We start from the raw sequence: 25,259 nt of genomic DNA, 5'->3' as shown, positions 1-25,259 counted from the left end.
AACAATTTTTTCCACGTATGCAAGGTATCTTCTAGAACGCAATGCTCTTTTTATCACAATTTCAACCTTGCAAAATATTCTTGGATAGAGAACAAACACGGAGGGAAAAAACAATCTGCTTCAGTTGCAAGGTACCAGAGGAGGTACAGAAGAGCAGCTCTGAGTGCCATCTTCTCCCTAACAGCTACCTCTTCACCGCCCCGTGGACTCTTCTTTAGCTTTTAGACAATAAAGCACAGCTCAGCTTGCAAACGTTACACTTCCTGCCCCTCCTGCTTCCCCAAACACCTTCGATTCAACACGGCGAGCTTCACATCCTGCTGGTTTCTTGGAAATTCCTTCGGGTCACGATCACTTGGCAATTCTAGAGCAAGACTAATCATACGCTCCCTCTGCGCAAAAGCCGAATGCAACATTTCGGCTACGCTCGTGGACGACGGGCATTTGGATCAATCTGCACAAACCTCAACCGTCAGATCATAAAGGTAACGGATGGATGTTATGGAGCTTAACTAATGAGCTAACAAACTCCGGTATTTTATCTTCTCACTAGATTCAGAAGAGCTGTAAGTTTAGCTTCCAAACAAGCTTCTGTTATAAAAGTGCATCCATTCAAAGAGGGGCCCAGCGAGAGACCCCTTGAGCACACATGCGCCAGGCTCCTACAGTGCCATTCAAGTGAAAATGGCCCAGGCTGCAGAGAACTAAAATTAAAAGGATTCCTGATAAAACACCCATTTTTTTGTGATCCCTCTTTTTACTAATTACCAAAACCTTCCTTTTCATTCTCCCAAACATTTCAGAAATTCTCACACCAAGTTAAAGATGAAATAGAAATTAAAAAAAAAGGAAACTTAAAAAAAAAATTAAAAATAATAGGAAATGCCCCAGCAGTGTGCAACTCTCCCCCAACGTTGCAGACTTGTCTGTGTTAAGCCTTGACAGCTCGCTATCAGCTGACATCCAGAAACATAAAAACAAGCCATCGGGACTGTTGCTCAAAGACCATTGGTACTCAGAGCTGCGAGAGAGGCGGCACAGCCTGTGTTCTGGGCAAGCACAACTGGTGCATGTTGGCACGGGAGCAGGCAAAAGTCAGAGGTCCTAAAGGGAGGTCATACAAAGCCAGAAGGGAAAACGCGAAGTAGGAGGAAAAAAGGGAGAGAAAGAGGAACGCAATGACACAAACTGACGTAAGAATATTTTGATTCAATCTAAAGTCACGTACACAGACAGTATTCCAAAAATACTGAAATATTTTGGGGCAAAATGCCGTTTTCCTTACTACTAAATCTAATGTCAAGATGTATAGAGGTGTAGCTGACATTTTATCTAATCTGATAAAAAATGCAAAAAACAACAACAGGGACACGAAATTCGGTGGGCCGTAAAATATTTTTTCTAGTATTATGATATTTTTATAGTCACTTCATACTAAAAATAGAAAGATAAAAAAAATCTTTTTCTCTTGCGCTTTGATGCAAACAGGGTCTTTTGAGTGACCACTGAAAATTCAACTTGTGCTAAAAAGTATGACTGCTGTAAGCACATTTAACTAGATAGATTTTAAATACTTCCATTAAAAACTTTATCATTACTCATCCAAAATACTGCATTTTTGATGTTAATTTAGCTTGTATTTTGACAAGACTCCTCCAAATACTGTATAAGATGTAGAGTATCTTGATAATTATTTTCACAACCTGCCTACACAACAGTAGGTGAAGGCATTTATTTTGAACTTAATCTTGCAGACTAGGACTAACTTCATTAAGAGCTACCACTCGATATTCACAACCTTCGTGACATTCAATTCAGACAGTCACTCAATTATCCACAAAATTTCGTTCTGGGTCCCCATATACGCTTAACATTTTAGATAGCACTTTTTAACAATACATACCATTATTACATCTCGGTGGAAATAAAGCAAAATCTTTTTGCTTAATATCAGAGAATTTTAGCTTTACATAATCTCCAGTCTATAATTCAGACTTCCAATTCCGCATATTTGTGTCTGTACTTTTACTAGGTTGTAACAACTGAGTAATTTTGATACAAGCAGCTGGAAGCCAGTGTATTAATTTACTTGCTTACGCAGAGATACAGCCTCCAAGACACACGAAAATAATACTGCTCTTCCTTCTCTCTCCAAAAGGTTCTCGATAACACCAGAGCAACCAGAGTAGCTATATACATACACTGCTGGGCTTATACCAAAGGAAATAACTGACTCTTACTGTTTTAGCATCCTTACTTAGGTTGTATTAATGGTATGTTAAATTCTAGAGCCAAAAAGGGGGAAAAACTGCCTGTGTGTTTTATTTATATTCATGAGTGTACTCTGCAGACTCAGTATGTGGCATGAACTACTACTCATTAATATTTGCCCCTGGGAGGTGTTGAGTTCCAAAAGTCAGCGCAACTGGCTAAGATGACATTACAAATACGCATTTCAATAGAAAATAAATCATAGTGCTTGTATGTATCAAGATAATATCCAGTTCTTAATCTCAGTAGTGGTCCTGAACAGTGACCTAATACAAAAGAAATAAAAACAAAGCAAAAAACCCCACCACACCAAAATAGCTCAGGGCCACTTTCCATCTTCAGCTATCTCAGTACAACACAACTGATACCAATTTATCAGGACACTTTGACCTCCTTCTCACGATTTTTTAAATTTTTCTTCCCAATCCACTCCCGTGGACATTTCAAGCCTTGGCAGCAGTTAGTAAAGAAACCCACTTAGCTCAGCTTTGGCACACAGACAAGCCCTCTGAATACAAGGAATCATCTTTGTTAGGTTAGAAGTTCACAACAACCTTGAATTTGACTCAGGTTGTTTGCTCTCCTATCTACTCTCTTTTTCATCCCTCTAGACACTCCTGCTCTCTTTAAATGACAGTACTATTTTATCTATTCTCATTAATGCCAGAAACATTCAAAAAACCTTTTTGGAGTTTTAATCTACTCAGTAAATACAGTACAAGGACTAGTAAAAAAATAAATAAATAAACCGAAAATACACACATCACCTCTCCCCCTAAACTTTCAAATAGGTAATTCAGACAGCATCATCCAGTATTTTAGTAGTAACACATTACATAAATCCAGGGGTTGTACTTCCCAACAAAAGCCCTACAAAATTAAAAGAAATGAGTCAGTATGACCAGAACCCCCTTTCAAAGCCAGGGTAGTGTAGCTACATAGGGCAAGAAGGGAGAAAAGCAGTGATGAGGTAAAGCACCCAAAACGTTCTGCACATCATTCCACCTATTTCCACATATCCTCAGCAGCATTAGAGCATCAAAAAGGCCACACTACTGCTATCGCACAAACCTCGTGGGCCAAGGACTCTTGGTACAACATTTTTTTCCTCCTACTCTGGCACTTCAACTTTGAATTAGTAAGTAAGGTACACAAGACATTAATGGCAGAGCAACTTGATAAGATGCATGCAACCGAGGAACAAACATAATTGAGTTTAATATTAGAACAGTACATATCCCTGTCTTTCCACTACAGCCTTCCAAGATGTATATACCCATCCTTCTACATTGGTCAACAGCTTGTAGATACTCAGTTTTCAGATATTGGGGGGTTTTGTTGTTGTTTTTCTTTGTTTTTTAGTTTTACCTTGCATTCAACAAGATTGCAAAATTGCAAGATGACCCCGAAAAAGCTGTGTGCCAATACTCTGTTGAGATCAAAACTGCTACAAAACCAACAGATTCAAAATTCTGTCCAGTTTTGCCATTTTGAAATTGCTATAATCTTCAACTACACTAGGATATTTTGGATTGAGAACCAACTCAGATACTGGTAGTTGAAATGGAACAGAAAATGCACGGTACAGTCATACAGCAGGATGGACAATTGAAAACGAAGAGTTAGATGCTTCTTCCTCTGGAAAAGAGAAGTCCACTGAGAAGTGGCAGGAAACTAGGGTGGGGACATTTGGTTTGGGGTCTCTCCGTTGAAACATTTGGTTAAATTCTCTGTCCTCAGGGGAAAAAGAAGGGGAAGGGAAAGGGAAACCCACACAGAGCTGGGTCAGAACTGTCACAAAGACACATCTGGCTTTCTCCCAGTGAAATTAAAACTAGATGCCACTTCAAAGCTTCCCTCATGCTCTTTCTTTGCATACTCTATTTATATACTATAAATGCTGAGGCCTTCTCTTCTGCGCATTCTCAGAGTGACCATCAAAGCAAAGGCTGAGCTCTGCTTCACTGAAAGAATACGAACAAAGTCACAAAACAGGACACCACTTTCAACAAACTTTCATACCTCTAATTTAGAAACAATGTTCCTTTTGACAGCCGAACACTGAGGGACATATTTCAGAAAAATGGTATGCCAAATAGCCATGGGTTAGAATAAATGTTAGGAGGCAGAAAAAATTCACAGTCTGACAATCCGATGTTTATTAGGCAAGCAGACAATCACTATAAATCTCCAACTTACTCAGAAGTACATGAAGATACTTTACATGAAAAGTGAATTTATATATTTCTTGTATATGCTTCATTGAAAAATATAAATAAAAATTACTAGTAAAGATAAAGATGCTGGGCAAAAATTTCAAAAGGAATTTGTCCTTTTTATACATATGCTAAAGTTTTGCACAGATGTTTAAAGATGAGATGAAAATGGAGAGAAACATAGGACAAGTCTAGCCCAGCTTTATTCAACTTCTTTGAAGTGTTTCATTTCTGAACTAGGGGAAAAAAAAACATCAGCAATTTTTACCTTACGTATTTGCTTTCTAATACAAGAACGCCTTGTTCCTAATCGAAATAAATGCAGTAACTTAGAGTTATCTAATAAAAAGTTGCCTGGATTTGGAAAAAATGTAAGTAAATGTAGTCTTTACACAGCTTTTAGCAAGGATGTGGTCTGTGGTTGTACAAATGCTTCTATTTTACTAAAATTGTAATGCCATATTTTAGAATAAATAGCACACGCAAGCACTTTTCAGTCAGTCCCAGCATACCCAACAATTATGAGCCTTTTTTTGATTAAGCTTTTTAAACAACAACTTTGGAAATCACACTGCTTAGCTTCACTGGAAAACATAGGCATATGGTAACTCCTAACATCGAGGAGTCTGAACAAAAGAGGGTGTAAAAGAGGCAGTAGGCTTAAAAGCACACGAAGAGCTGACAGACCTGTATAACATCACATAAGCTGCTAAAAACAAAGCACTGAGAATTCTTCATGTACCCAAGCACACATTAGGTACACACAAAACGACTCATTTTCTTGGCAGACAACGGAACACCTAACCCACGGCTCTGCCATTTTGCTCTGAGTTTATTTTTCCAGGCAAAGGGTCAATTCTCTCGATTTTTTTCTAAGCCGTCCTTAGTTGAAAGCACGGCTGTTACAAGTCACGGCAGTCCTTGTTGCTGCTGCAATGAAAAAGCACCGGGACATCTCTACACAACCGACAGTACTCCAGCTTTTCAATTATTATTTATTTCTCAAAAGGTTGAGCACTACTGGCCTGAAATTGTAAGCCTTTCCTTCAATGGGATCCTTCAGATTTACATTCCAATGAAAATATGAAGTGACAAATCAAACCTTTCGTCACCTAATTGGATGCAATTAATACGCTCTCACAAACTACTTCCAATAGTGATGTTCCAACATCAAACAGTTCCCTTCCTTGTGCATATTACGTAATTAAGCACAAATATTAAAAAGCCCTCTCAAAATGCTAAGATGGATATTGTATAAAAACAGCGTATGCTGTCTTACAGATTGAGAAGCTTTTAATATGAAATCGTTCATTCTTACCAAGCAGTACGTTTTCCGAGAATAAAGCCATCATGGTTCTCAGTTTTCCCTAAACTTTGTGAGAGGGTCACTTTCATCTGCAGATAACATTTTTGGGAATCTGTAAGAAACTCAGACTCAGCCGAGGCAACAAAAAGCCATGCACCTTTAAAGAGAAGGGTGGTAATTTGTGACATGTGCCACATGCCAAAGTTTGTGACATTTTCCTACAAACAGGAATTACTACCAATATTCTAGGTTGGTAACAGCACTACAGATGAAGAAAATTTTCAAATAGGTAGGCATACTTCATAATAGAAGTGATTACTATGTTGTTTGCTACTTGAAATAGTTTGAGAAAATAGGTGGGTGTTAGAAGGCAGCATTATCCATAAGCCTTAGATTTGACAGCTGAAATTAAAGCATTCCTTAATGGATAAACACCTAGAAAGGTTTTGAGAGCTGAGGTAATGCAACACTTCCGCCGTGAAAATCTACACTCCTTTTTCTAAAGAAAAACAAGATGTGGAGGAGCATGGTTCAGTGGGTGGCTTGCAAACCAGAAGGGGCACTGGATGCTCTGGCCTGGGCAGTACCACTTCTTCCCATTGAAGATGGGCAACAGATGCCTGATCAACTAATACTGCCCAGAAGCCTGTTTCCCCAGACATGGAAGCGATGCTGTGGCACCTCCCAAAGAGGTGGTGGGGCAGAAGGGGTAAAAGCTACTATCTGGAAAGAGGAACAAAACAAAAACAAAAACAAACAAAAAAAAAAGTCACAGACAACAGCTTTTCTAATATGCAGAGGTAGTTTGCTTCAACGTTAATGTTAGTTTTTGATAATCTGAGTGGTCTAACAACTGAAGGCACTGAGAGGTGATAATTAGGAGCTATTAACTGATATTTACTCACATATATGGTGTTAAAGGTTTTTGGAACCAGAAACAACCCTGACATGAACTTACAGGGGATAAACGCACTTTGACTGTGTAATCGCAAGATCATCACGGCATCACTACAGTTAGAGAAGTATCTCGCATTAAGTGTTGTAACTTGGGAACTAGAGAGAGAGACTTCAGTTTCCTTAGCCATCCTCCACAAATCTAAGCTTGATTTTTCAGTAACTTGCTGTATAAATTATAGCAAATGCTTATTAAAGTTGTTATGAACTGTCAGTGTTCTTCAAAGCTCACAAGATAGAAAGCTATCTCCAAAACTTCTGACGCGTATCACTACGTTCAGTTCTGCAAGCCTTGGCCTGCAAGATTTATTACAGTGTTAGATGCATAAACGAAACACACTGTTTAGCAAGTGTTAGTGAGGGAAATACGAACTTAAAAGGCAATTCTGATTTATGTTTCCATTCCAAGTTACCATGTAAAATCTAATGTTACTTTGTAGAAAAAGCTTACTGCAATAACAGTTCCTTTAATTTCTAAGATTAAGATGCTTTTCAGTGACTATATTTTGAATAAAATTGCTAGAGATAATGCATATAAGAAAAATCAATGCACACAAACCAGTTGAATACCTAGATATATTTTTAAAAATACCTTAACCTTAATATCTGTCCTATGCAAGAAACAATCTTGTTGTCAAAAATATTTTTAACTGAAGTCTGATTGGGTCAAACTTCTTTGTAAGGTCATGTGGTTTCAAGAACTTAGGATGTCTCCAATTAAATAATGTAACCTGAATAAAAGTCAGGGCTTTGCTACAACGTCTCAATTTGCACTGAGCTTCAGACTATAACACCATCACTTCTCTGCATATTGCAGCCACAGCCAGCCTTGTCTGTCCTGTCACTTAATCCAGTTTCCCTGCAGCCACTTCTTTTAGTTCAGAAGGGAACTCACCAGATTCAGTAATCAGAGGACAAATTAAAATAAAGAAAACTTTCTTTCAGAAAAAGGTGCGCATTTAACTAAGAAGAATAATAAATCCTACAAGCATTTCCTCACTTTGGTTTTCTCAAGTAGTTGAGACCATTCTCTGATACAGAAGTGCTCCAGAATGGTAATTCCTCTTCTCCAAATGCAAATATTTAGCAAATTGTTATAATTTCCCCCTATTTATAGCCCCCTCCCCTCTCCACATACATTAAAGCACAAAAATTCCAGAAAAATAATTAATAATTAAGTTACTGCTGCACTAAACTTCTCAGTTAATATTGTCAATATACTGACAGATTTTAGACTGCATCTTTTAAAGTAGATTCACCAATAAAGTTAAATCAAGGAGAATGGAAAAGTATTCAATAGGGCAAAGCAATACTGTAAATTAATTTAAGTTTGGAAGCAAGTTAGATGTTGCTACCAAATTAAACGTTATCCAAGATTTTCAGAATTATAGCTGTTTTTAACTACTGAAAGCTTCTTCACTGAGAAAGGTAAACGTACTGATAAATAGTCTATGAACTTCTGTAGTATTTTTTTCATTCGTTCGTATTTTTCTATGTTGACAACATGAGACAATTACAAAAATCTAAATTTGGACAACATAGACCCCCACTTTCTAATCCTAGTCCCCCAAAACTATCTCCAAAGGCAATTTGAAAGAAAACTCACTTTTAGAAGACAGTTCAAACGCTTTATCTCCAAAATGCAATATCAAACAGATCTGAAATTGTATGGAGTGAATACCACCCTTCCTTGTGAAGTACAATTCTTATAATTCTACTAGTAGCTTTTTAAGAACTAGTTCTAAATTACCCTTGCTACTTAAAATCTGTAATATGAGTTTAAGCAACCTCACTTCTGATACCTGCCAATGAGATACCTCTTTCATGTTTTTTACACTGATCCTCAGCTACTTTACAAACCAGTTACATGCATGTCTACTTTTGTTCATTAGCCTTGGTTAACTAGTTTCCTATATTCTGTAGAGTAAAACAAATAGTTTGACTCCCAAAGACATTAGGTATAGTTTACGATATATCACCACTTAGGAAACAATAAAATACCAACTTTATGACTCAAATTTAAGAGACCATTAAATTTCTTAAAATGTGCCTTTTAAGAAATAGTTCTGCTTCTAATACCCTTAATATTAATTAGTCTAGATATGCAATAGCGATCACCTCTGTTCCAGTGTTTAAATAATTAAATACTATTTACAGAGGAGATGGAATAAAGAGGAAGCGCAGTTTGCCTCCAATATTGAATGATACATCATTCCAGGTTATATAGTCTTTTACTTTCAATAAAGGCACTTCAGGAAAAAAAGCACATATGTTTTTAGCCCATGTAATCCAGCAGTTTTACAATATTACTGTGCTGTGCGTGAATGATTTTCTGAAATTAATTCTATGATAAATTGATTTATGTACTGTTGTAAGGCCTGATAACACTGGCTTTTTCCTGTTGAACTCAGGTGCTGCTGCTGTTAACAGTGCCTAATCTTCAAAAATTTTCAGCGCCTTTGCAGTATTTTACAGCAATGATTTTCACGTGCAGTTTTTAAGTCACTTGCATAAAATGTTCAGGAGAGTTCTTTGGTTGACCACCAGTTCTCTTACTCTTTCTCATAATTTTAGGAATTTCAGTCCACATCAGATTTCACCACATTATGGCAATCTTTCACTTAATATGTAGACAAAGAAGCAGACTATGAATTTATAGCACTTCAATTATAGTCAATTACCTCATTTTTAGTATATAGAACTTAAAAGTTCTATATACTTTTTTTTTGTTCAATTGGAAGACCACACTAATTTATTTGTATATATAATTCCCCAGATTGTCAATCATTTTGTGCAACTACTTCGTGCTTTTATTGTCATGCATTCTTCCTCTCCCTTCTTCCCACTTTCTTGAATAGCATATCAACTACCTCTTGCTGAAATAAACCCTATTTTGTGGATTCTCATTCACCTCAAACATACATTTCACTTTGCTTCCACTGCTGCTCTCCTTGGATCTCAGCTGTTAATCATCTTCACTGAAGACTGCTCGGTTGTTACAAGATATGACTTTAAAAAAAAAAAAAAAAAAAAAAAGGAAAAGAAAAAACCAAACACTTTTATAATATATCCTAAACTCTTGTTTAGTTTAGTCTCATAAACTGCTTATAGCTAGGACATCCTTTAATCCTTTACAAGACACTTTCAAGCATAATTGCAAGAGTTAGAGCACAACTCAATTGCTCCATTAAACTGCTGCTGTAGTACTGTAAAGAGAAGTAAAGCTGCCTAAATTTATTGAGTTACAAAATCTTTTTTTTCAGCAAAATGTTACCTCCAATTCAATGCCAGACTTTGAAGAAAAATTTGGTGGCATCGAGTCGTGTTGCCTCGCAAAACTAGGTAAGTGTATCAGTAATCAAAATCTGATATGCATTAATAAACCTAGTTAAATATCTTATTTCTCATGACAATTTTCTCTTTTGGCCAAATTTCCAGGAATCTTTCCCTTATCCCATCTGCTTTATTTATGATTACTATCTGTATTTTTTTCTAAAAATTGTATGAAACAGCCATCAATGAAGCAAATCACATTTTTATCTTAGCCAACATAACATGTTGTAGGTGTTTAACAGCGTAATACTGCTCAGATAAGAACACGACTTCCATGCTTGCTTGATCATGTTCCCAATGCCTTATAAGTTGGCATACTTCCACAATCATATCTCTAGTAAAAACAGTCATTTTTATTAAATATCAGCACTCTTCTAAAAATTGTACAATGTAATTAATAGAAGTAAGCCACTCTTATCAAACTCTTATAACAGAATACATTAGTCACAGCTAAACATTTCCTCAGTCTGCTGAGAGGGGAAAAAGGTCTTGCAAATTTCTGCAGAGTAAATACATTTTCTTCTGGGAAATCTTTAGAAATACTTCTTTTAACAATTTGACAGAGGAAAGCAGCTGAAGTATTGGTGTATCCACTTGTGAATCAGTTTGAACTGCGCAACCACATTCAGCCAAATCCCATATTTCAGGCTTTCCCTCACAATAGATCTTATTCTGAAGGAGAAAAGGTACACGCTGAAACCTTACAAAAACAGTTATTTTAAGGACAAACTGTCACCAGTAACGCTTCAATCACAGGTCCTCTTAAACCATTTGTAACAGCTGCATACTCTTGGTGGTCCGCTGGTAGAGCAAATATGCGCACCAGATCCCGGAGCGTAATTAATGAAAGATCCACACCGTGTGTGTGGCCCTGCATTCAGTGCAGACAAAAGAGTACAAACTCTATTTAAAATAGCCCTCGTTTAGGACGCGAAGTTCAAGCGTACAGACAGCCGCTGGGACATAAAGCGCGTCGCTGAACTGGAACACCAAGCACGTCAGCTGCCACCGCCGAGCTCCACGGGCGCAGCCGAACCGCGCGCAACTGCTGCTCCTGTCCCTTGGTCAAGGCTCAGCTTCGGGAGCCTGTCACTTCAGGGAAACATCGCTGCCCCCGAAGAACAGCGGCACGTTGGTTTGCAAGACTCAGAAAGACCAAAACGTCAGCAACACGCATATACACATGATTCTTCATCTGACTGCCTTCAAGTATTGCTAAAATTTAGGCAGGCTTCAACACTTCTGCAAATACTACTCTTCAGGAAAAACGCCATTTTAATATTAACCACACACACACACACACACAAAAAAAAATCTGAAGGGCTGTTAAACATCACGCTTCAGCGTGGCGTTAATTTTTCTTACACCTTCCTCTTGCACGTCTGCACAAGTCACTACCAGGGACAGAATGCCAGATTCGACGGACCTAAAGTCTGATCTACTATGACAGGTCTTACGCTCCTATGGCAAATGTAACATTGACTGTCAGAATAAGTGACTGTCTACAACTAATTGTTGCTGTTAATATTAAGAACACCTGTCAGCAATTATCCAACCCAGCCCTTTATGGCACTGAACCTGTTTTCCACGCTGTTCAATATTATTAGGCTTCAGCTATAGTTCCTAGCTTTGCTGCATATGACCAGAAAGCAATGGGAGCTCTACAAATAGAGAAAAGGCACGTCAACCCGAACACAAAATGAAGTAGCAGTCAGGTACTTCAGGTAGTGTTTCAGCAGCTTTAATTCCACATTTTTCCATGCATCCGAGTCAGGCATTTCAAAAGGAGAATGGGCCAAAATAAGCACCATTGGAACACCGTCATTTAGGTAGTAGCTTACATCACTGTTTGGTTTATCAGATGAAATTTTAGAACTAAGAGTTAATGTCCATCACCTAGTGCTTAAATGCAGACCGTCAATCACTTTAGTGCCTGATGGTTTTGTCTAATCAAACCACTGCTGATGATCAAACCATGTTTGAAATATCCTCTTGACAAAATAATCTCTTGGCTGTCTCCTGCTGTATTTTCATATCTTTAGTTTCAACACCTACACAGATTGTTCTGCAGATTGTACCCAGTTCTTTCATAAGTGCAGAGCAATGACTACAGCTTACTGACAAAATGAACTGTCAGCAGATTTTTATGGATACGCAGGAAACTCACAGCAAAAGAATATTACAATCAAATCTCTTAATTTTATATCCTGACCCTCACAAGGATATCCTGACCCCACAATGCAACTGAAATAACATTTTTATTAAGAACTACTCTGGACCCAGGAACCTGCACCCTTTCAAAGAATGGCACAGTGGGTTGTCTTTTCCAATTACAATTATAGGTTAATTGCATAAATACAAAAAAAAATACCCCTCCGAGACAGTACTTTTCTTGAACAGACATGATGCTACTGATAACCTTGTTAGGATTTTCTTGTACCTGGGAGAAGCAGTAGTGTGCATTAAGTTCATAACTTGGTAGCGGTAGAAGCAGGGAGTGTTTTTCCTGCACAGGTTCTTTTTGCAAAACACTATGAGACTCCAAGCTCCCAGAGGCACAGCATGCCACTCAAAGTCTATACGCAAGCAATCTTTGGCCAACTTTTGGTAGGCTGCTCTCCCACATACTGAGTAATATGTAGCATCAGTGACATCTTCTTGAGCCAGAATTTTCTGACGTGAAGAACACACACTGCCACGGGCCACAGAGTGAATGTAATGCAGAGGCAGCTGTAACGCTGCATATCAAATACAGCCCATAACCTGCAACTGGGAAAGTAATGGCATAAGCCATCAGCTCAGTGTCAGTGCTGGAGTAATGCAGCAAAGGAACGGATTTGCGCTGTCACTGCTTATGCCTGGCCAACCCGGACAACAGTAACAGCTGCCATCTGTGCTGCTATGCTCCATGCAGGTCTACGTTTGTTGCTTAAGCTGGGTCTTGGGGGCACATTTTTACCTTAAAACTACCCTGCCCTAAAGGCAGCCCCCCCCCCAAAAAAAAATAAAAGCAACCCTACTCCATCGTTCCCTCTTGTGCCAGCGCTGGTACTCAAGCGAGCAGTGATCCATCACGTTCATGCAACTGAAAACGAATCACTTTTCAAAGCACAAACTTCCCTGCAGGCAGATAACATAAGGTGCTCTATGGGGAAATGGATCTGTCCTTTTGACAGCAGCCAACTATTGCATTGGCTCAACTATATCCTCAGTGTCAAACTGGCAAATACGATGTTTTTATGTTACAGCAGTATGTCTGTGCTAGAGATTTAACAGTATAATTATAGGAAGAAAAAAATCCTAGTGCAGACTCTCCCTTCATGAAGCCACTCTTTTATGTAAAAATGACAGATTAATTTATTTCAATGCCGTTAGAGTAAAAGGTCAGGGACAAAGGGACACTTGAATGGCAGAGATCCACATTCATAATGTCAAAGCCATTTCAGTGACTTTTTAAATGACAAAAGGAAAAAATAATATCTAACATAACCCTTTCTGTATTGGTGTGAACATTTCATCTTCTAACAACTTTAAGAACTCATTTTAGTTTTTCTTATGTTGAAACTGGCTTTAAAAAGAATTTTAAAGGACTAGTAAATTATATTCAACAAGATAAATTAACTGCAGTTTACCATACGGAGCATTACTCATTCCTTGTTTTACCACTAGAAAACATGAACATAAGGAAGAGATCTGTGAAGCAGTGATTTTTCATGGAGACCCAAGAGTGAAAACTCCTTGCCTCATTTTTTTTCATTTACAGATTACAATAACTCTTAAAGAAAAGCAGATTTTAGGCTATATTTCAAGCCTATACTATAAAATATTTGTAAAGAATGATGTTTTTACTGTATCTCTCACCTTACAGAGTGTTTCCAGAATTACCAACTTCAGACATACTTCAGGTCTATAAAACAATTTATGCTATGCAGTTTTTTTAACAGATCTCCAGCTACCCAGCAAAATTCTACATGCTGTGTGACTTCTAACACTAAATTATTTTAGAATGTTTTTTTTTCTTCCGGTATCAAAGTCCTAGCATCTTTACAGCTATCCAGCCTCTATGCAGGTATGCCCCCTCTCTTTGCAGAAAGGTATTTTTGGAGCGCTTTTTTGGGAGGGGGAATGTTTTTTGTTTGTTTTTTAAATATATCTACTTTCTGTATATTTACAATCATATTAGATTTTACTATTGTTACAAAGAGTGAAAAAAAGCTTTAAGCTTGCACTAACAAGACTCCTTGCTTTTCCTAGATAAAAAGAATATTGGTCACTTTTTTTGTTTGTTTTAAACTCAGATTCCTACTGAGTCCCCACAGACCCAGCATATTGATCATAGAACAGGTATTGCAGACCAGCTCTAACTCCTTACTAGCATTTTATTGTGTACACCTGCTCTGATCAACATAGTGATGAAACTTCTAAAATAGGCTCCTGTCTAGAACCTTATATACACTTACATTACTCCTTAATGGCAGATGTTCAAATAAAAATGTCACATAAAGACCCAGCCTTTGAAAATCTTTCTGTATCATGTTTAAGACTGATGATTCAATAAGAGATTAAAGATCATAAAACAGTGACAACTTCAAAAACTGCAACTCCATAACCCAGGTCTTCACTTGGAATTAGCTACTATCTATGACTACTAGTGATTCATTTTCTATCCCACCTGAGTCTCAAAGAGATCCTTGCATCACACCATAAAGCAAGAGTCCTGAATTTCAAAGATGGAAGGCTGGGGCTAAGTGGAGAGGAGAGAATTCAATAGCAATGTGTCATTCTGCCAGAAAAATGGTAAAGGAGTAAGTCTGGTATATGATCAAAATGCTACTGGAATGACTCTCCCAAAAAGGAGGAACATGTGGAGTTACTGACTTTGTTTGGGAAATTTCCAGACGTCCATCGACTGCACCATACGCTAATGCTCAATTTGCTACTGTTCCTGGGGTTCCTTGCTGCCTAGGGCCAGGACGCTGAGAAAGTTCTGCCAACGCAGAGTCAGCACGAAGCCTGCTGCTGCCCCCTCCCTCCGCAAGCACTTCCCCAGGAGGCCCTCAGGGCTGCAGGTGGCCCCCAGGCTACCACCTGAATAGGCCTGCTAGTGTCCCTTAATGATGTTATTGTAAGAGGTGAAGGGAGACAAAACAAAAAAAGTATTTATTTCAATGCTATGTATTGAAACTCACCTTTAATTCCATCAGAAGTTTTGTTTTGGAAATGAAGCACTGAAAGCAGTGATTCATTTTCTTATTTTCAAACCTAAGAGGAACTGAAAAAGCTGTGTGGGTATTAAAAAAAATATATATAATTTTGTTCTCAAGCTTCTGATAACAAAACCAGATCTTGCTAGGCTCTAGGATAGTTACAGAATATGTATAACATTAATACCTCAGAAATCAGAAGAATGAAAATTAACAAGCAAGGAGTTTTTGTAAGAACATTCAAAATGGCTTTTTTTATTCTAACTTTTATAATACATTCGTCTTTTGCAAAAATAGCATCTTTGTTGGACTCAACAGCATCAACTCTAATGTGACAGAGTTGAAAAAACATTCCCTAGACCTCTAAAAAAAACCTCTACTAAAAAACAGGCAAGACCTACTTAGCAAAAAAAAAAGAAAATTCTAGAAGTTGAAAGCTTATGCATAAATAACAAAACATCAAGGCCAACCAATACATTCATGAATTTCACCAAGATCAAGCCAGAAAAAGTGGTAATGCTTACCATGAACATTGGTCCTACCTTTTTTAATAGACAGGTGCAAGGTATGTTGTAGTAAAGAATCTTTTCAAAGCTCATTGCTTTCAACTATTTCACTGCTCAGTCCCCTGCCCCCTCCCAAGTACAAACACTAAACTATAAGCTTTTAAAAATTTCTAATGGTTTCCCAGCCTTTTACTCTTTTTACAATCAAATCTTTTCCCACAACCAGATAAAAGAAAATGCAGACCACACTGAATGTCCAGAATCCTGAACATGCTTTCATACTAGGTGCTCAAAATGCACAATTTAGAGATACTATGATTTAGATAAATTTATAGTTTCAACAATAGAAGAAATACACTGGCCCTGGAGGAAAACATATATATATATATATATATTTCCAACTCAGATAAAAAGCAAAGATAGAAGTATCTTAAAATCATTTGGTCATATAATGTGCACCTTTACATATATCAAAATATTCCTCATTTAGCTTATCCTAGTTATCCACATAAGTCAGGGGGCAGGTCTAGCTCAGTTGGTTAGAGTCTGGTGCTGCTAATGGCACGGTCACAGGTCATATGGGGCACAGGTAGCCCCATATGGGCTACGCTGAGGGTTGGACTAGGTGACCTCCAGAGGTCCCTTCCAACCTTACCATTCTATGATTCTATGAAGCTACACTTCTTCTCAAGATCTATAAACATTTGCTCAAATGTGCACTGTACCTTTTTTCTCCCTTAAAGAAAAATACTAATTGAGGAAAATTATGAGCAAGTCTGTCACTAGTATAGGTAGGAAAAAGTAACTGGAAAATTCCAACTATCACCATATTAACTCATTCTACTAAGAGACTACAGCACTACTCAGCTGACCACAAAACCAGCAAGCTTCATGTTAACAATTATGTGAAAAAGCTGACCTACATAATTAGTATTCTTAGATATATGTTTAAGAAAGAAAAGCCTCTCCTATTTCACTCCCTCTTTTTTTTTTTTTTTTCCTTTAAACTGGAAATAATTTAAGCAAGTTCCCTAATTTATTTAAAAATATAGCTGCATGTTTGTTTGTTTGTTTTTTGGATAAAGAAAAGCAACAAATGGGAAATTTATGCACAAACCTAAATTTCAGTCACTGTTTTTGTCACTCAACTTATATAGCTCCTAACCTCAAATTCTATCAAAAACTCTTTTTGTGTAGAACTTCTCTGTTATTTCCCATGTAATAGAACATTCAAGAGTTTTACATATACCAAAAAGCACAACTCATTTTAAATACTTTGGAAGATTTGTATCAGAGCTTCTGATCTATCTGGACTAAGCCTAAATTACATTTAAAAAAGTGATAACAATTGATTTATCAAGCTTAAAAAGGCTAAGTAGGTAAGACTATGACATTAAAAATATTAAAATTAATTCTGGAGACTTTAATGATATAATATGCATATTTGTGACAAGATAGTTTAGAAAGGATTTCCCCACAGCTCATCGTGTTTTGTTCTGTGTTGGAAGGCAACCATTTATTTACATGAAGAATCAGAGCTACAGAGAAACTTATGTTCACAGTAATCTGCCAAATCACATCTATCATAAATATATCAATTCTATATCTGCAATATAATATTACCACTCTTCTATTCCATAAAAAACTGTCAGCTGATGCATTAATGGAATTATCCTGAGCATCGGTTTCTTAAAGCTAACATATTACATCCACCTGGCTATCTAAAGTTCTGATTCAGATCATCTAAATTTTAATCTAGAATTGATTTCCTGCTGGAAATCAATACCTAACTTTCACCAAGAACAGTTTTACTACTTCCCAGAATCTCCAAACAGCTGAGTAAGATTTCTTTAGGTCTATTCAGCAGTCAAAACTTGCCATCCTTAAGAAAAAACAGAAATCAAAACCAACACAGGGAAATCCTAGACTTTCATCACAAAATACTTCCTGTAGCTATAAAATGGAAGATTATCAGCATTAAAATAAAAATGCTTTCAAAATTGAGATCTGCCAAGATTTCTGAATGTGGTAATACTGCAGGACTTTCAGAGTTAACTAAGTGCTAGAGAAGAGGGCACATGTAAACCTGTATTTCTTCTGCAATGAGAAAACAGTTACCACAAGGCAGAAATTGAAGTGTACTTCAGTTACTTAAAATTTAGATTGCAAATATATATATATATATATTTTTACTAAGCAATTTTTATACCGACAGGTTTTGTGGCTGAATGTATGACATTCACATAGAAACAAACATACATCTTGGCAGATTCTACTTACATAAACTCACTAGAAATGAGTCTGTTTTTCCATTTGGTCCCCTCCCCCCAAACACACACACTCACACAAAATCCCCAAAATAACATTTGTAAAACGTTATTAAAACTATTATATTGCCTTAAAAGTTGTATGTTAAATTACAACTGTATTTTAGGAGTACTTCCATTTGGTATTGCACGCTAATTAAAAAAAGCTCAAATTCCTGCAACATTCGATGTCTTAAACACGTAATCTTGCAGACTAGCGTGCCTGAATAAAAATTTTGGAAGTTGTACACAGTTACTGAAAGTAATAAATCAGTAAACACTTAATAGCTACTTAAAATTAGATTTCCATTTAAAATGTTAACTTTGAATTTTATAAATGTTCTATGTTATTTCACATACATTATGAATTACTAAATGCTGGATGGAAAAAAAAATAAAGTATTTGTCCAAAGGAGGATGATAATCTCCATGCTGAAAGGAAGCACTTAAAATGTATGCCAAAGAATAAGAGTTACTCACCAGTCTCCAGGGAAATTCATTCTTTAGCAAAAATTTGACACAAACGACAACAAAACCACACCAAGATGTGAGGAAAAACCCTTTTTTTCTTTGAAGCTGCTCCCCAATGAGCACTGCACAACCCCCCGACCCGGAGAAAAAGCAGCGTAGCTGTCAGACTCCCAGCCCTGGGAGAAAGCTGATCCTCCCGTGATGTCACATGCTTCTGAAATGTCACTGCAGCTCCAAACTACCGACTCCATTCTACCCATAAAATCATTATTTGCAAATGTTGGAAAACAAAATATATTCAACAGCAGAATTAAATTTCAACAGGAGCCAAGAGTAAAAAATTTTTAACAGTATGTCATTGATTAGACAAAACATTGAAGTCAGGAAAAGTGAAAAGACAGGTGCTGGCTATGTTGTCTGAATACGTTCTTCCAATTTACCTTCAACATGCAGAAAGTTTTTATTTTGTGCACATATATTCATAAAGCAAAGGGATGACACTCCCTGAGATGGACAGGAAGAGGAAAGACTAGTACCAAACAACACAGCACTGTACTGTCACTCTTCAGGACAAAGTCAGACGAAGGGAAGAGCACTAGAAGGCGGACACCAAGGGGCAGAGCAGACAAAAGGACTCTGGCTTACACATCTCCAAATTTATCGACTTTGCCTGGTGGCCCTCATCACAGCTACCCTTCTCGCGCTCCTTGCCTTCTTCTGCCCCAGCATCTGCCTCTCCATCTTTTGTCTTACCCTGCATGCAGAAGGCCTTGGCCTGGTCACTTGGAGTACTCTGGGGTCCAGTCTGAGAAACTCAGACTTGCTTGTGCTGTTGGGAACAAAAGCCTAGAAGGCTGGATGAAAGCTAGTGGAAAATAATCCTTGTATGCCAAGGTCAGGAACTGTTATACCAGAATGGATGCATCCAAACTATCAATGCAGGATGTAAAACAACATGCATTGTGAAGACCACCACAGAAAGAAGAATGACCAAAATACAGATACTGAGGGAAATTTACATACAGAAGAAAAGCCCAGAGTAATCATCTACTCTGAAAGTACAAAAAGCAGGGGAACAGCATGAATAAACTATGTGTTGAGAAAATTTACTTTATAAAAGTAAAAATCAAACCAAAAAAAAAAAAAAAAAACACAAAAAAACCAAAAAAACAAAACAAAACAAAAAAAAAAAAAAAAAAACCCACCAAATAAAACCCAGAAGAGTGTCTACTACAGATCCCTGAAGTTAAACCTAGGGAGAGAATTTTCTGTAGAAAAATAATGGAGTATCAAAAATTGTCTTCCCAAATAATTTTAAATTTGTATCACACATTTTTAACACAGCCCACAGATATTAAACAGTCCTGAACTAACACCATGCTAATTGAAATTTGTTTAGTAAGCAACACAAACATTATTTAGGAAATACTGCCTTGAGTCAACTAGACTGAGAGCCACACAAGCCTTTCAGTACAGTCAAAGTCTGAAATTCTTGACAATAAAATTAGTAAAATTTTGAGGCATGTACAGAGAAGAATCAAGGCAGCAGTTCCAAACTGAACAGGATAATTAACTACTTAAAAAAAAAAAAAGAAAAAAAGAGAAACATGAATAAGAAGAGAAATTCTAAGGAAACAAAACGAAGAACTCTCCAGAAACAGGGTATTAGACTTTAAAAGTAAAAATGAAGCAACTTGAGCTAGGCACTGAAGAAGCCTCTTCAGACAAAAGAATAACGGAAGAAAAAAAATGAACTGGTATGCAGTGAGAGATGAGAGCTAGCCAAGATGGAGTCCAAAAACTGAGTAATATTCTATCTCAATTTTCAGCATGAACAGTATCAGTCATGGGAGCTGAGAGGCGAAATGAACTAATGAGAATAAAATGCATGGAAACAGAGTACCATTGAGATAGGGAAGAAAATGGCTAAAGAGAAGCAGCCAAATACAGAAACAGGACTCACTGACGTAAAGCTGGCTATTGCCAGAATTCATTTCTGGACAACAGAAGAGAGCTGACTTAAAATTAGTATTTTCATTAGTAACTTAAAAAAAAAAAAAAAGTAATGAAGTCTGCTAGTGACACAAAGCCAATATATGAATTATATTTGATAAAAGTATGAGAAACAGATGAGTTTCATGCAGAAAGAAATGAATAATCAAGAAGAAGGAGCAGCAAGAGTGGAATAAAACTCAGGAATACAAATGTAAGGTCATTCCCCTAACAAAAGTATCAGTTACAAGACAGACAACTGAAAACAATTACTGAGGAGAGCATCCCGTACATATCCAGGTGGTTCTAACCCAAGATCTCTGTATCCCAACTATTTCTAAGGTAAAACATGCAGTTTGCACTTCCCAGTGAAAGTTTTTTTTGTCATATCCCCCTTCCTCTCCCCCTACCATGGGTTAACAACCTGAGAAAGATTGAAAGACAGTACAATCAAAATATTTCTATGATTTTTTTCATGTATCTATTCCAATTAATTAGTAATATCTATTACATTAAACTAGAGCAAAAAATAAAAGTTTACCAGCATGACTGTCCATTCTGTGCGAGAAGACTATGGGAATATGCCTTATTCAGCCTAGCAGCACGAAGTGCTACAGGACCACACTAAACAAAGATGACTGAAAATTGTACAGATATATACCAGGAAAGGTAAAGAACACTAAAAGCCAGAGGCAATACATACAAATTGTCCAAGAAATGCAAGTTGGAAATAAAGAGTTTTAAAAAGATGTTGCTCTTCTCAACGGGCGAGATTATATAATTGTTTTTCTGTGACAGAGAGGGTAGCTTCAAAATCCACAAATGCTCACCTTTCAGTTAAGTCATGTATTTTAAAACAATTTCACCCATCTGTCACAGTTAAAATGGCAAAAGTCAGTGGTTCAAAACTGAGCAGAAGTGTTTCCACGGTTCTCAAGAGAGGTCTGGAATAAGAGATTTGAAGTCAAAAAGCATCCCAGAAACTAGTTGGAAAATTAATGAGAGGTTTTACTATCAGTCACATTGTAACTGGCCAATACTATAAGGACTATACTTCACTCTCACTTGCACACTGCATGTACAAAATTGATCTTCTGGTTGAAATTAAATGGACTTCCCCTCCCCCCTTTTTTGTTACGTGATAAGCTTTATAGAAGGAATTAATCCCCTGTTAGTTCCGAGGTATTAATGCCCCTCTTTGTAAGAGCTGTGCAATTTCCAGTAGAATCTAAGTTTCCTTAACAACCTCCAGCCCTGATTTCATGGTAAGATTTAAAAGTAATAACACATGGTGCTTGAAGACAAAGACAAACAGGAAAGCTGAAAGAGAAAAGAACTAGGTTAGTTCCTACCCAAAAATGGCAGTTTACCGCCATGTAAGGGCTAATTTTGAATGAAGGAAAAACTTAATATTATTACTTTAATTAAACCAGCTTGCTGCTATTTTCCAATTTTCTGCTTCAGTAGAAAATAATACCAAAAAAAAAATCACTACTTCCCAGAAAAAAATTCTCCACTTCTAAAGAGCCTGTGAACTGAGATAGCATACAGCACTAAGTATTTTAATCTTAAACAAAGAATTCAGTATCATAAAAATGTAAGCTAGCTAAGATTAATCCTAAACATGTAAATCAGATTAGAGCAACTGATCACAACTTGTGATTGTTGAAACACTCCTACGCTAGAGAGTTACAGAGTGTTCCATCAAACCTTACCTGAAAAGGGAATTTTCAAGTAAGGAGGAAAATGACTTTTTTTCCTTCACTCAAGCAAATATAAAGATAAAAGAACAGAGCTGCATCAAGCAACAGAAGAGAAATAATATTGCTCTGGACAAATGTACAGATGACCACATGCAAGCCTTGCCTATTTTCCCCTCAGATTTAGGTTTTTACACTCATGAGAAGGTCTTTAGACATCTGGTTTAGTGAAAATACAGCTGATAAATGTAACGGCTACCTTCAGACTGTCCATAAGACAAGTATTATGCTATACAAAAATCTTAAGTCAGAAAAGGTTTTCCACAGAAATCAGATTGATGCAAAAATGTAAGTCGAATAAGACCTCTGGAGGTTCAGTCTCATGCTCAAAGCAGAGCTAAATTCAAAATCAGATGAGGTTCATAAGGTCTTTTCAAGTTCAGTTTCAAAAACCTGCAAGGATGAAGATATCACAGCCTCTCTATACTTGACCATCTTGTCACTTTTTTTTTTTTATTTTATCTAGTTAGAATGTACTTTATTGCAATTTAGGACCACTGTCTCTTGTCCTTCCTTTGTGCACTTCTGGTAAGAATCTCCCTCTGTCTTCTCTACAAACTCCCTTTCATGTTTGTCTCTTATACCGATAGGACCAAAACTGAAAACTGTATTCCAGATAGTCTCAGAAGGGATGAGCTGAGGGAAATAATCACTTCCTAGTTCCTGCTGGTTACACTATTGCTAATGCAGTCAGTAGGTGGTTAGCCTTCACCACTGCAGCAATGGCATAATCCTGATTTATGTTCCAAGTTTGCTGCCCACCAGCACCCTCAGGCCATTTTCTGGAATGCTGCTCCCTAGCTGGTCAGTCCTCTCCCTGCACGTTTGCCTTGCAGTACTTCAGCCTCTTCCCAAGAGCTTGTTTCTCCCCCTTGTTGAGGTCTCTGAATGGCAGCCCTGCCCTCCAGCACACTGATTCCCTCCCAAGCTCCGTGTCATCCTGGACATTGGCTAAGGGTGCATTCTGTGCCACTGCCCAAGTTAAATCAAAGCAACTAAAGGAAGAAATGATCAAGTTAAGCACTGTCAGTCCCACTACCAACCCCAAGGAACACTTCTTGTGACCCGCCACCACTGGTCACTACTTCTGAAGCCCAACAGTGTAATTAGGTTTTTCACCCACCTTGTGGTCCACCTATCCAATCCACATAATCTCATTCTGGCTACAAGTATATTACAAGAGACTAAAACAAAAGCCTTGCTAAAAGTAAATGACATCCACTGCTTTCCCCTCGCCCGAAAAGCCATTCATCATTGATGGCAATCAGGATGGTTAAGCATGATTCTCCTTTGATAAACCCACACAGTAGTTGTTTGCAGCCTTCACAGATCCGGAAACAGTTTCTACAAGAATTTGCTGCATAATGTTCCCAGGAACAGAGATGAAGCTTACCAGATCTGTATTCCTTAGATTCTCCTTCTTACTTTTCTTTTGAAGATGGCTGTACTGTTTGTCTTTTTCTAGTCATCAGGGACCTCCCCCTAAACACCAGAATATTTCAAAGATGATAAAAAGCAGTCTGCTAGCGAGATCAGCCAGCTTGCTCAGCATCATCAGACGCATACAGTCTAGTTCAACAGACTTGTACATGTTTGGCTGGCTTAAGCAGCGACAAGGTATCTATTTTCTTGCACAGGAAAAAGTAAACAGCAAGCTGCTCATCTGCACTAGACCAAGAAACTGCCTTTCGAAACAGAAGGAATTATAATCATGCTCATCTAGCATAAAACAGCAGAAGCCTCTCAGGAAGGCTGAAGAAGTTTTTGAGAAAGCAGAATATTACAATTGTTGAATAAGAGAAGATAAAATCTTATGGACTGCATTGTATGGATACTAACCAAGCGTAGGTAAGATGCATCTGCGATACTCATTATTTTTAAATGACAGTTAAGCTCAACTGAATGACAGGCCCCAAATGCCTGGTTGTTTACAGCAACATGGATGAGAGCTATTTAAAGCTTAAGCTTCCATGAGGTGCAAAGTTTGTTTTATCATAACACATAGTGCATAAGATAAGGAGAAAAATATTGTTTAGATCATAGGATCCTTGGAATAAAAGGGTGCTGAGTTAATGAATTCTGAGTAGGAATTTTGACCGATAGCTGTTGGCAGAACAGAACAAACAAGTTTTTCTAAAGGAGAAGGTTAGTCTTGGCTTAAAACTGGAAATGTCTTGTTCTGGGCCAAGTACCAAACAGGTTGAAAAAGATACATAGTAGAACCTGCCTGCAGCAATCTCAGCAAGGGAAGCAGGGAAGGCAAAGACTGAACAGCCATTAGGACACTTTTCCCCCAGTAAAAATGGTAATTTATTCAGTGTGGTTTGTCTGGGAATGAACAGATTAAACCTCTACAGCTGCTAGCCTTTCTAGAATAAGATGTTTATAGTACCTTACACATATACAGCCTTTGATTTTAAGCTATGCAATTAAAACAAAATAAACAACAAAAATGAAATAGTCTCTTCCTTTCCAATGTTCTTAGTGTAAGAGTATTTTTAGGTTAACTTCTGGAAGACCAGAAGGATCTTTCCAATCTCTGTTACAGCAATAGCCATCTGTATATTATTTTTTTTAAGTATGTTCTGCTCAGCTACAGCACTCTCTATTAAATAAAGCAAACTGTATGCCCATCCAAGTGATGCAGTCTCTCACATACAAACATGCAAGATTATTTACATATATATATAAATATATACACACACATATATATAAATGTATGTGTGTGTATGTATATAGAGTCTCATAGTGAAAGACTCCTTGCCATTAGTATGTCTGTAACAAAGTTTCAGAGAAGAATTTTAGAACTCTCCTTAAGCCTACATCAGCCACAATCTTCATACTGAAGAGGCTATTTTCTAGCTATTTTCTACAGGTTTCTTCCTTCCTTTTCTAAGGCATGAAACTTAAGACTTTTATCCACTATAAAACAGGCTTTCA

The 25,259-nt window shown here is 37.3% G+C and overlaps 1 protein-coding gene across 16 annotated transcripts in view; it reads right to left on the bottom strand.

The window, feature by feature from the left end:
• The window catches only part of PLEKHA5 (pleckstrin homology domain containing A5), a 176,519-nt gene that overhangs the window by 74,400 nt on the left and 76,860 nt on the right, over positions 1 to 25,259 (bottom strand). Inside the window, exon 1 of one of the 16 annotated variants that reach the window (XM_062591335.1) lies at positions 18,577 to 18,666. The exons of the other annotated variants lie outside the window; for them this stretch is intronic. Within the exon in view, the coding sequence (XP_062447319.1) occupies positions 18,577 to 18,596 (20 nt within the window). The 5' untranslated portion in view covers positions 18,597 to 18,666. Of the gene's footprint in view, positions 1 to 18,576; positions 18,667 to 25,259 lie in introns of those variants that run through there. 16 annotated transcript variants of the gene reach the window in all.

The sequence above is a fragment of the Rhea pennata genome, chromosome 1 (genome assembly GCF_028389875.1).
Source record: "Rhea pennata isolate bPtePen1 chromosome 1, bPtePen1.pri, whole genome shotgun sequence".
Lineage (NCBI taxonomy): Eukaryota > Metazoa > Chordata > Aves > Rheiformes > Rheidae > Rhea > Rhea pennata.
The sequence above is the reverse complement of the archived record's forward strand: the minus strand, read 5'-3'. Positions and strand labels throughout refer to the sequence as shown.